At 37.2% G+C, this 12,617-nt stretch overlaps 2 protein-coding genes across 2 annotated transcripts; both read left to right on the top strand.

Moving 5' to 3' along the window:
- The first annotated feature begins 514 nt into the window (after positions 1-514).
- LOC141915372 (uncharacterized) lies at positions 515-4,306 on the top strand. Its single transcript, XM_074806866.1, has 8 exons — positions 515-637; positions 992-1,060; positions 1,148-1,206; positions 1,294-1,422; positions 1,736-1,857; positions 2,463-3,796; positions 4,016-4,165; positions 4,247-4,306. Exons 1-8 carry the CDS (start codon positions 602-604, stop codon positions 4,304-4,306), a joined length of 1,959 nt encoding a protein of 652 aa, XP_074662967.1. The 5' UTR covers positions 515-601.
- A 75-nt stretch (positions 4,307-4,381) lies between these two features.
- On the top strand, positions 4,382-11,382 carry LOC141915180 (uncharacterized). The gene is made up of 14 exons (XM_074806611.1): positions 4,382-4,764; positions 5,165-5,376; positions 5,754-5,805; positions 5,886-6,673; positions 7,025-7,554; positions 7,880-8,069; positions 8,159-8,287; positions 8,378-8,494; positions 8,784-8,972; positions 9,280-9,342; positions 9,459-9,578; positions 9,659-9,733; positions 9,824-9,895; positions 10,145-11,382. Exons 1-14 carry the CDS (start codon positions 4,392-4,394, stop codon positions 10,355-10,357), a joined length of 3,123 nt encoding a protein of 1,040 aa, XP_074662712.1. The 5' UTR covers positions 4,382-4,391; the 3' UTR covers positions 10,358-11,382.
- The last annotated feature ends 1,235 nt before the right edge of the window (positions 11,383-12,617 follow it).

Below are 12,617 nucleotides of genomic sequence, written 5' to 3' on the forward strand. Positions count from 1 at the left end.
CTCACTTACCGAGGTAAGTTTCTCACCCTGTGTACGGCCAAATGCGTAACAAAATAGCATGAAATATAGCTTTATTTGTGTATGATTAAATAATATATTTAATAGAACTGTAAGTAGCAGATCAGCATTAAATGAACAGTTTCTATTGTGAAAAAGGAATTGAAACTCGAACTCGATTCAGTTCCGAACTCGCTTAAAACTCGTACTCGATTATTTCGCCCTTCTAAAACAACATGGCGACGCTACTAAAACGCTCGCCTGAAGTGTTCTACTCGTAATTCGGCTTGATATGTCAATTATCGCGTAGCCAGCGAATCCCAATCGACCGAAAACCTTAAGTTTAGCTTATTCTGCGTGTAAGTCGTGCATTAATTTCATTGAAAACATTCAACGTATCTAATTTTATCGCTGTTTAATTCGGACGGAAAATTGTTTTAGTTATTGAACCGGAAGTAAACAAACCCACATGGTTGACATATACGCTAAACGAGTTTTGACATGTTGGCTTGGTGCCTTGAACATCTATGACTAAGATATCTCGTTTAGATGAAAAAGGATTAATTAATCTCGGATATAGAAGTGTTAAATTGTTGTATTCAAGATGGGAGTTCAACATGTTTCTGAATCTGATGTCGAGGTAGCAAATAATGTGAAAACTTAAGAAAATGACAGAAGTTTGATCGAACTGATTAGTAATTATCAAGTTGAAATTCCCTGTAGATTTGAACATATAGTAGCTATATTCATACTGGTATCAAAATACTGTATGTTAGATAAGGGTTAAGGTCAGTTTAGGCTCCATTAGATTTACCCAACAAAGTAATTGAGTGAATATCTTTAGCAGTTTGTAGTGATTATATTATGGTTATAGCCATGGCCTGATTAAAAACCATCAGTTTGGATGGGAGTGAATGCAGTTTTAATTGTCTCTTACCTAGAATAGTGGAAAGTTGACCTAGACTATATTTCTAGCCGTTATATATTGTTTCAGTCAGTTAAGATGTCAAAGTTGAAAGATAATAACTGTGATCTTTGTGATATTTCATACGTAACTCGTGAAGTAAGTATTCAGCTTTGAAATCATCAACAGAGTTGCGTAACATTCTCTGCATCAAGAGTTTAACTAAAAACATTGCTTGCTTCACAGGAGCTGACTGAACATTATTGGTCTTTGATGCACCATATCAAATTGGAACAACGCAAGAAGTAAGATAGAAAATAGTTCGAATCCGTTTCGATTTCATAATTCACGAAAAACGTTCGATATATTTCATTCTTGTCGAATTATTTCAGGGATTCCGTGCACTACTGTACTATTTGTTACGCGTCTTGTGAAAATTTGACCGAATACAGCAAACATTTAAATGGCGACCAACATCGCAAGGCGTTATTAGAAGAGAGAAAAGCGAAACTCAGAGAAAGGTAATTTTGATGATAGTAATTTGTATAGCTCAGTTTTCCATGTAAAACAAAAGTTTAAATGCGCTTCCTTGGATTAAAGGTTGAAATGAGTGCAGAACATTTAGGTTTTTATGAACGTTTTGAAATGAGTAAGTGACATATTGAACACAGTTTGCAGAGAGTCGATGCACTTATTCCAAAGTCTAAGAGCGATCCGCGAAAACCTCTCCCGCCTAAATTGACGTTTTCAATTTTGTATTTTCAAATCGTTTATTCTCGATTTAGATTTGGTTTGTATCCTTACTAAATGAAATGGTTATTTTGAATTATTCAGTGATGGAAGTAACAGCAACGTTCAAACCGATGATTTAGATCACGCCGGGACGGATGACCGATCGAGACCAAGATCGAGGACATCTAATAGCACCAATTCTGATTATGCGTATAGTAGAACAGGTTGGTTATGATATCTCTTTAGTAAGCTAATAGTAGATACACTCATCGGAGTCATAGAAGAATAGAATAATGAAGATGAAATGTAGAATAGATAATCAGGGTGGCCACTGACCTAGAAAACCTGGAAAACTCGGGGAATAAAAAAAAATCAGAAGTTGACCGATTCCGCAAAAAAACCTGGAAAATTCAGGGAATTCGAATATATTGTTGACAACATGTTTCTTTATAGATAAGTGATTCATGAAAATTGTAACTTTTGAAACTGAGAAATTCTTTGAAAAGTGCAGAACACACAAATATAAATGAGTCATAATTTTATGAAAATGTGTCAAGGATTTATCCAAAGCCTAACACCTGTACTCTAAGAGGGGATGAACCCTAAAAAAACTGATAATGAGAATTTAGATAATGATGATCATTCTGATAATTTAGTCCGAACAATAATAATATTACTAATAATACAGAAATAATGATAATAATTATAATGAAAACATTTTGGACTCTCTCAAGACCCTCAGATGTGCTTTAAATCTTATTATCTGCTTACTAAATTTGATTCTAATTTTCAATTGTAAATCTGAAATTGCACAAATGAATATTTCTAGGTGGCTCGACGGAGCGTTCCCATCCTTACTCCGGAGGATCGTCGTATCGTAATCGTTCGTTCGAAAGTCAAAACCAGGCGGCGACCAACGACAAACATTATCATCATCATCACCACCACCGCTCCTATTCAAACCGATCGCAGAATTCGCAGATCGACGAAAATTATCAGCACCATCGTTCGTCGTCGCACCGGCCGCAGCAGAACAACCCGAAAAGAGGTTTCAATAATAAAAAACGAGGCAGAGGGAACCGGAGAGAGGGAAATACGTGGCACAGATATAACAGGTGGACGTACCACACAACGGGTAGAGACGCACCTAACGATCTGTATGACGGTTATTACAAAGATTGTAATAAGCAGAGACAGTATTGGAATAATGATGATTATCCGATAGATGGCGAGTCGTTTACTAGCGATACGACCGAATTTATACACGGATTTGATAATCATTCGGTCGGAGATGAGGTCATACCGCAGCATCGCGATCACTCGCGGTCGAAATCTCAAGAAATGATGGTAGATTCGGTCGCCGTTTGTCAACCGGAAACGCAGCAAAGTGTTCCTCGCAGTAGATCGCGATCGCCGTTGAAAATGAAAATACCGAGTCTGTTAGACGCGCCGGTGAAATTGGCCAGCGGTTACGCGTCGGTGAAATGGCCGATCGGTTACGACGTTTCGACTACCGAGATCGACGAGACGCCGCGCGAGGACTGCGGAAAAACGTTGTTGGACAAAGCTGAGAATTTGTGTAAAACGTTGAGAGAAAAACGCGAACAAGCGAAGGCCGATCGGGAGAAACGCGAAAAACAGGACGAAAAACGACAGCAACACGACGAATTAGACAAGAAAATTCAAGATTATTCCGACGTTTGTCAGTCGAAGATCAAGGGTATTTTGAACGAGACGATGGACACGACGGATTTAGGAAGCGTGACGACTTTAAACGAGACGACGTCGATACGTTTACCGACGTCGAAAGAGAATTTAACATCGCTCAATCAGAGCACGGCGACCGAAACATCGAGCGTTTCGTCTCCGTCGACATCGACGACCGTCGGTAAAACGTCGACGAGGAAACATCCGGTAAAAAGCGTCGATTCGGCGAAGGTTAATTTCGTCAAACAAAACGCTGAACCGATGAATAAGACGCAACTGATGAAGATGATCAACGCGCCGAGGAGTTTGAAAGAACGGCGACATTTGGAGAAGATTTTAGTCAATCGGCCGAAGAAATCGTCGCGACCGAAACTGAATCTACAGCCGCAAGTAGAAGACTGTCAACCGGTAGAGAATGTGGATGTTGAAGAATTGCCCGACGAACTGCGTTTGAAGGTGTGTAGAAAACTTTGTAGAATATGATAAGTGCAGTAGCTTAATTCGTCACTTATGTCATCACTATTGTTCAGTCATAATTCGTATTTTCATGATTCAATTCATTAAGTGTAAGTCGTCTTTGGGATCAATCTGATCGTCACAACTACAATGACTTCTGCGAGTTTGACTGTTTATTTTCGTTTAACTCGCGCGTTATTTTGTGTCTATCGTGTTAAGGTTGAAAAGCTGTGCGATGTTGAACCGTTGGATTGCGACAGCGATACTCTTCTAGCTCAGTGTTCAGATCTGATCGATTCCAACAGATACGGCGGATCTGCTTTATCCGAGAGTCAGTCAAAACGTCGTCATTCTCTGACATCACCTCCGGTATGAATCGATCATTACTAGCAGAGCTACATTTTATCTTTTTCACTGTTTAGTTTACAGATTTATGTTTTTTTATTTAAGGTTTCTAGCTTTTCGATGGACACTTTGAATAAAAAGAAAAGAACAGGCGAGTACATGTAGTGGTTTGTGATACTTTCCTTCCCTGTTGCTGAATATAAAGTAAAGATTTTTTTTTTGTTATTTGTTTCTAGGTTCGTCATCTCGAATGGATATTTCAATGGAAATATCACGCTCTCCATCTACGCCTAGTACAGTGGTTGACACGGGTTGTGGTGAATCTGTTATTTCTGTGAAACAAGAGCCAGTCTGGGTGCCTGAATACTCCGTTATTCATTCTACAATTCCGCCAAAAATGCCAGAAACAATTCTACCAGCGGATGTATCTTCGAACGTCATAAATCAACAGCCACCTGTAACCTGTGCTTCTGTCAATGAGAATCCTGATACCGTTCAAAATTCTCCGATACCTCAAATGCCGCAGATCGCTTCGAATATAATGGCTAATCATCCAACATTCTCTGAGCTGTCCGTGCTCAACAAGGCAACGTCAGTGTTAACCATGTCTGGCAATAATAGAGGTAAATATCTGTGAATTGCCTGACAATAACTCGATACGATATGGTTCACGCGCGACAGCTTTTTGTGAATCAACAAACTTCAATGAAAAACCGGTTTTACTCAATTGTTTACAAACTCCTATCATATAAAAGACAAATTTCATTCATCTGACTTTTGAAAAGTCTTTATCTGATGATTTAAGGTTTAAAGTAAATTTATTTAAGTCATAAAAATTCCTGACAATACCTTAAAATACTCGAGTGTTTTGCAGGTTTATGTTCTTTATTCCACTCGGTTAAGAATGGATATTGATGTCCTGTATTGTCATGTTTTAACATGTTTGTACAAGTAGAATATCTCTTCATGTTGTCATCGAGATGGTTTTGTGTTTTGTGAAATGTGATGTTTCGGAAATTTCAGGAAATCTAGATTTACAGCACATAGATCCACCGACAGCGATGAACACCTCTCAGGATTCCAATCAGTCGATGAGTCAGGTTTTACAGATTACGTTACGAGAGGAACAGATTCGCAACAATCTAAATGTTATTCATTCTCACGTCGATCGCTGTAAAACATTACTACGCGAAACACAGAAAGAAATTGAATACTTCACTAATCTTCATGAATTTGTAAGTTTAGTTTTACTGTCGAACCTTGTTACAATGAACAAAATGTTCTTTATAATGGACAGTTTGTTAGGTATCATATCATTACTTACCATCAAAGCTTTTAAGGCCTATATACAGACAGCCTCTTAGTTTAGATACTTAGTCACGTCCTTTGTGATGTAGGTACGTACCTCTCTTAAATTGTCCTTTATGCAGGTGCTGCCATAAGATAAGTCCAGTTTCTATCAAATAAGTCTCATATCCAGAGTGAAATTATTGAAATTTTTCCTTTGAAGAAACTCTTGGTCTGAAATATCGGATAAAATGTTATGTCTAAGGTAACTTCCATTTCTATACACAATATAATCGTTGCTATATTGAGAATTTTTTCCTCATAGTTGATAAAAGAAGAGGTCAATCTTAGACAACAGAGGCTCAATATCTTAAAAGGTTTGTCCGCATTCGAATTTAGAAGGTTCAAATAAAGAAATTAGCAGATTATATTTTTAAAATATTCATTTATTTTGCAGGAGCTGTAGGAAATGCGAGTACCTCGAGTATTCAAACGCCGATATTAATCTCATCACCTCAGACCAACCGAGCTATACATGATGATTCTATAACTAGTCAGTCTGCTAATGATAATACACTGCCTTCAGCTGAATCTAATAATAATAATAAAAACGTCACGATGGAATATGTCGGTACATTACAATCACAAGTGGCGGCTGAAAAACTACTTCACGAACTGTCTAGTAATTCTCAGGAAATGAAGAGTAGCACTCCTCAGCCGGGTGTGTTCGCGGTTCCCGAACCGGTTCTCTCAGATATAAACACCGATACCGAGCTGAATCGAGATTCCACTTATCTTAAACCAAAAAAGAAGCAAACGAGCGTCCGATCGAAATCGACGGATTCTTCGATGACCGATGAGTCGAGCGCGTCGACTTCGTCGTCGACTATTACCAAGAAGAAGCAATCGAAAAAGAAATCCGATAAGAAGAAACTCGAAAAGAATATGAAGTTGCAGAAGAAGAAAAAGAGTAAAAAGGCAGCGAAAATGAATAATGATGACGATAATGTTGATATAAGTTTTCTCTACCAATCCAGTTCAGCTACGGATACCGATAGCACCGTTCAAGAAAAAGCTGATTCCGAAAAACGAGCCGATTATTCGTCGGATATTTCACGCGGCGGTGAATCGAGGAGTAACGCAGACATTCCTCCCGATATGGCATTAGAGATATTATCTGATAAGCGCTCGCATAAAGAAAAATTCAAGGCTATTCTATTAGACAGTGTAGATACTACTATGCAGGTAACTGTTCAATTCAGTTAAGATTAATCTGACGTATGATATTCGAAATAGATTTTGATAAGTTCGTTTTGAATAACTGAAAATTGATAGAAGTCTGGACCCGGTTCCACAGTTGTGAGTTAAGATTTGACGCTGACTCTAATGAACTCATTAAAAAATGAACTAATTTATAACTCATTAACACTAACTCACAACAGTGGAACTGAATCCAGATTTTATTCGTTAAATTTTCCTACTGCTGGTTTTTTATAAGCGTGTATAATCGAGGCATCGTGCGGGACCAGGAATTTCAATATGTCGATGTGAATCATGAAAATTAGAAATAAAACTTCTAGTTTCGTTCTCTTTCAGATATCGAACACGTGGGAAGACCCGGATTGTATATTCTTGGATAAGATCAGTCCGTATCAGATGGAAACAGACACTTCAGCTTTAAACACGCCGACATCAGTCATGTCATCGCAGCTCTCGTCCGTCGGTAATTCAAGCCGATACCCGGTAGTCGTGTTGAACCGTATCGACGAGGCCAGTAAACAAGAGAAAATAGCTCAGTTCAAAGACGACCTGCTCCAAATACCCGATTCTTCCCCGAATACGACGAAAAAGAAGCGCACGAAAAAGAAAAAGAAAATTCAAACAGATTCTAATATGGGCTCGACGTCGAGTTTGGCCGATTCGAGCACCGAGTCATTCAACGATATTTCGCGTCATGATAGCAGAAATGCGGGGAATTTGAAAGTATCGCGGGACTTACTGGTGGAAGCTGGCGTGATTTTCACGAATTCCGACGCCGAACAGATGTTATCTGATTCGACGGTGATTAAATCCGAAGATGATGATCACAGTATTGTGTCGTCGTCTAACTTAACTGAAAAAAATAGGTAAGTGTCTGGTCTGTATTCAGCTTTCTTCAAGCTGAGTTTCTGCAACATTTTTGTTAACCATTGATGAAACACTGTCCGTGTTGCAACAATAAGAATGAAAAATAGAGACTGAGATGTTTCCTCGATGTTGGTTTATTTCAATATTTCAACTATATCCAAACAATCATTCTCGGGAAGATACTCGGTATTTGTAAAGATGACTATTAAGATATATAGTCGAAAAGTTGAAATGAACTACCAGCTCGAGGAAATATTTCATTCACTATTTTCATTTTTTTTGTGGGATTTCATTTTAACGTATGTTTTATTGTTTATGATGTAGTTTACAGCTTGATTTGTCAACTCCTAAATCTGCTACAAAAGTCATCCGTAGTGTAAAGGAATCTTATAGTTCACTTGCGACACCTGGAGAATTTCTCGGTCATTCGATGCCGATATTCTGCATGCAGGTGTCCGGAGGTTTTCTTTATTCATGTTCTCAGGACGCATCCATTAGAAAATATGATCTGAAGGTAATATAAACTCTTAACAGGATTTTAAATTTTATTACAAATTCAGGGGCTGCTTGTACTACTAATACGTGAAACAATCTTCTTTTTAGACTCATGCATGTGTTCTCAAATTTTCCGGCCATACAAAAGCTGTGCATTGCTTATCCGTCACTAGTAGTCCAGAGGACCTGCTTTTCACGGGAGGATTCGACAATATGCTCATCATTCATAGTTCAAAGGTTGGACATTGCTCATTTAGAAATATTGTCTTTGAAAATGAACTTCTACGCTGCAGTAAGTGTAAATCCAACTGAACCTCTTTATTTCAGACCGCAACGATTCTAGATAAGTTTGAAATGGACTCGAAGCTACACTGCATGCACAGTGCTTGGGGTAAATTATACATAGGCCTCGAAGATGGCTGCGTTCATTGCTTCGATTTCAAGGTAAGAAGGAAAACGTAGACACTGAAATTTTCAGCCGTGATTACACAAGCGTTTTTGACCCACGCTAAATTTAGCCTTGCCAGATAAGGCCACTGATGCCAAGTTGGTCCATGCATTCGTGGTATGTTCAAAAACGTCATCTGAAATTTGATATTTTCTCCTTTAAAACTCATCGAAAATCAAACTCCTTATATCCAGGAATGAACAATCTGTTAGGACCATAGACTCTAATCATCTCCATGTAATCAACCTCGAAGTGATAATTGATTTTTGTTTATTCGCATTTCAGAGTAATTCAGTAATTGATACATTCAGATGTTCGGATCGTCCAATCAGCGCGATCACGTCGACGCGAGAAGGAATACGCAGACTATTATTGGTCGGCTCATACGATACTCTTATTACTGTACGCGACGCGAACTCGTGGTTATTACTGCGCACAATCGAAGCACACGACAAAACACCACTCAGTATTCGGGTAATTCATCATCTTCAGGGTGGCCACTGACCTGGAAACCTGTAATATTAAGGGAATCTTGAAAATCTTGAAATAAAATCAGGGAAAACTCGGGGAATTCGAATATTGTTGCAAAAAAAGAACCTGGAAAACTAAGGGATTTTGTCTATGGTATTGACCACACGTTTCTTTATCAATTCTCCTGCCATTACGCTCATATTATTCGGGGAAAACTGGGTAATTTGTAAATGCAGTAAAGTGGCCACGCAAATGATGTTGTTAAATATTAATTCTATTCATTCGATTAAATGGTAAATGATGATTTCAGGTTCACGGTTCTCAGATATTCAGCACCTCAAACGATTACACCGTAAAGGTTCATGATCTTTATGTAAGTAGAATCGGATGACATCGAATTTCTGGTTTCAAAATGACACACACTCGAGTTTTAGATTATTATTATAATGATAATTATTATAACAATATACACACGTTCATTACTTACAGACTGCTGGTCATGTATATACATTCCCTAAATTTCCCGGAGCTATGACATCATTAGCTGTACATAAAGATGTTATTCTAGCGGCTGGTTTTGATGGATTGATTAGGTGCTACGATATAAAGGTGAATTATCTCAATCATCCTCGGTGAATTTCTCAAGTTCGTAACGATATTCTTATGACATAATTATACACTCTTTCCAGACGTTTCAATTACTCGCGTTGTATTATGGAGCGGGGAAGACACTCATATTAGATATGCTTGTCTATAATAATATGGTTAGTCATCAAAGCCAATTTTAATTCGACAATTTATTGAAATGTGACATTGTACAAAACTTTCATTGAAACATGATGGTTTGTTTGTAGATATTCACGGCTAACAGACATGGCGTCATCGAAGCTATCAGTTTCAATCCTAAAGTTGTATTTCCGTGTAACGTAAGTATTTTTGAATTATTCAGTGATTATCTATAGCAGGGGTTTGAGTGATACGAATAGAAATTTGATGAATATGCGAAAAATCCTGGTATTTTGTCATTTGAAAAAATGTGAAAAATTGTAAGGATGGGAAAAATGAAAATCACGTTTATCAATTTGACCCGTGCTATAGTGAATTAGAACGATCATCAGCGTAATACACAATATTGACTGATTTTCTGAAATTTTCATGATTTACGATATTTCCAGGTGATCGGTTGCAAGTTGAAATTCGGTTTGACCTGCGATCTGTTATACCACGTTACAGAAGCTCATCTGCCCGCGACCTCCACCTCAACCGGTGTCAAGTGTCCGTGGAATGGTTGTTATTTGATGTTGATATTGGGTTCTAACGCCAGAGAACATATCGCTCATCACATCGAAGATCTCGATGATGATTCGCTTTCAAATTTATCATCATGAACAGATTTTATTCAACGAACAGTTATGGGGGTTTTTGATATTTTCTAGGTAGTTTAATGTAGTATTAAATTGATGTTTAATAATAGTATTATTTTCAATAGATTTGAACGCTTTGTTTTCTTGGATTTTCTTTCTGAATGAAATTTTAACACAAAACTGTATTTGCTCATTAATCATGGTTTGAATTTATGATGAAACTGAAAATGATTCAAATAATGCGTCTGATAACGATAAAATCGAAGGTTCTGACGACATATACTGTTATATACATGTATTTAAAAACAATTATTTTCGTTTTGGTGAAGTGAATGACTTTTAATGAAATGCGAAACCTAAATGATACCGGAACTGGGATTATTCCATTGATATGTCACCCATTTATAACACAGCATAAAGGTTTATAAAAATGTGCTTGTGGTATTTGTTGAAGGGCTATGTATTTCGTATATGGAGATGATTGATCTTGTTCACGGTGTATAGTGTTATTTTCTGATGGAGCGTTGAAGTTCATATAATAATAGTATCTTACGTGTGAATAGTTAAAACGAGGTCACATTAGTACATGATAGTTCAATAGTTTTCATAGTAGTCTTAATTTATAAAAGTCCTAGTGACATTCCGACTTCATTCGAAATGCTGACAAATGTTATGTATATTGTAATCCGCATGAGATGAATTTCCTACTAATTCGTTTTGTCGCTAATATCTAATTTTATGAAGGTGACTGGGTTTAACAGCTGGACACACTCCCATAGATCTATCTGATTTATCTTTTCAGTCATAGACTCAAATTGGCGGTAAGTTCATTTCCAAATGTTAACTCGGATCTGTAGAACTGGTTCCTGATCGACTAAAATCTAACTGGTTGTGTTAAGCTATAGTAACAACGATATCTGTATAAAGAATTCATGTGAATGAAACTAGGGGTGAATATGTGTGTCGGTACGAATAATACAATGTATATGAATTTATTTTTTTACCCATCTATGTATTCTATACAGACAGCTTGTAATAAATCATTTTTGTACAGTAATTCATTTTGTTTTTTTGTTGTTTGCTGTTGTTTCTTCGAGACGAGAAATTCTCTATTAATGGACTCTATATGATGATACCGATTGTCACGATGCCCAAGTATCCCCGGATTATAAGATAAAATCCCACTATTTACAGATTAAAAGAATTTAAAAACAAGAATTTATTTATTAAATCTAAAATATTTAAAAGACACGACGTTTCGATCTCACCCTAGAGATCATCGTCAGGTGTGATTATCGTTCTATCCCCGGATTGTTATGGCTCTTCGCTGATAGTTTATACAACATTTAATTATTATAATGTTCTAAACTGCAATAAGTGATGGGTTATTATCCTCAACGAGAATAGATCATTGACCACACCCTGATATCGGTGATAATCGTGCGTTTACGTAATATCGAAAGAGATTACGAACGCATCATTTTTCCATTTTATTGAGAAATACTTTTAAGCCATCATTCATAGAATACGCCTTCGCTAGAATCTAGCGAAAATTATCCCTTTTGGTTCATTGGTCGTAGAGCTGTACTGTCGTTATGGGCCGTGTACACAGAGCCGCATAGATATATAGACAAGTGAGAGTAAACCGACACAGCTGTTTTCATGCGTTGTGTTTCGCAGTACTATCCTCGAGTATCGTCGTCAAGGTGTTAATCTCTTTCTAAACAGGAAGATCGAAATATTCAATTCACTGAACCAACTGTGCGCTATACCTTCAGTCAGTGAATAAGATGCATATTTCTACTGGGTAGTTGTTTTTATACCCTTTTACAGGTGAGTTGAGTCGATGAATTCTTGAGAAGATTTTTCAGATCGTTCAAAATGAAAGATGTATATGTTGTTTGTGTTGTGAATTAACTCATGTACACCGTGATTAATAACACTTTAAGGCGCGTGATATCCCGTCCATTTATTCAATACTCGAGTACGGTTTATAAAACTGTAACGCATATTTCCACGTACATGCGTTAATACGAATCTTACGGGCTTAATTAAAATTGTCGTATTAAACGGGTTTCGTATTTTCTAAATCTGAATTGATATGAATATGTTAGCTGGGACATGCTGGAAATCATCATTTGTTATAAATCGGTTTCGTCTTTTACAGAATCGTATAACCGTTATAAATCGGTTTCGTCTTTTTCAGAATCGTATAACCGTTATAAATCGGTTTCGTCTTTTACAGAATCGTATAACCGTTATAAATCGGTTTCGTCTTCTACAG

The sequence above is a fragment of the Tubulanus polymorphus genome, chromosome 1 (genome assembly GCF_964204645.1).
Source record: "Tubulanus polymorphus chromosome 1, tnTubPoly1.2, whole genome shotgun sequence".
NCBI lineage: Eukaryota > Metazoa > Nemertea > Palaeonemertea > Tubulaniformes > Tubulanidae > Tubulanus > Tubulanus polymorphus.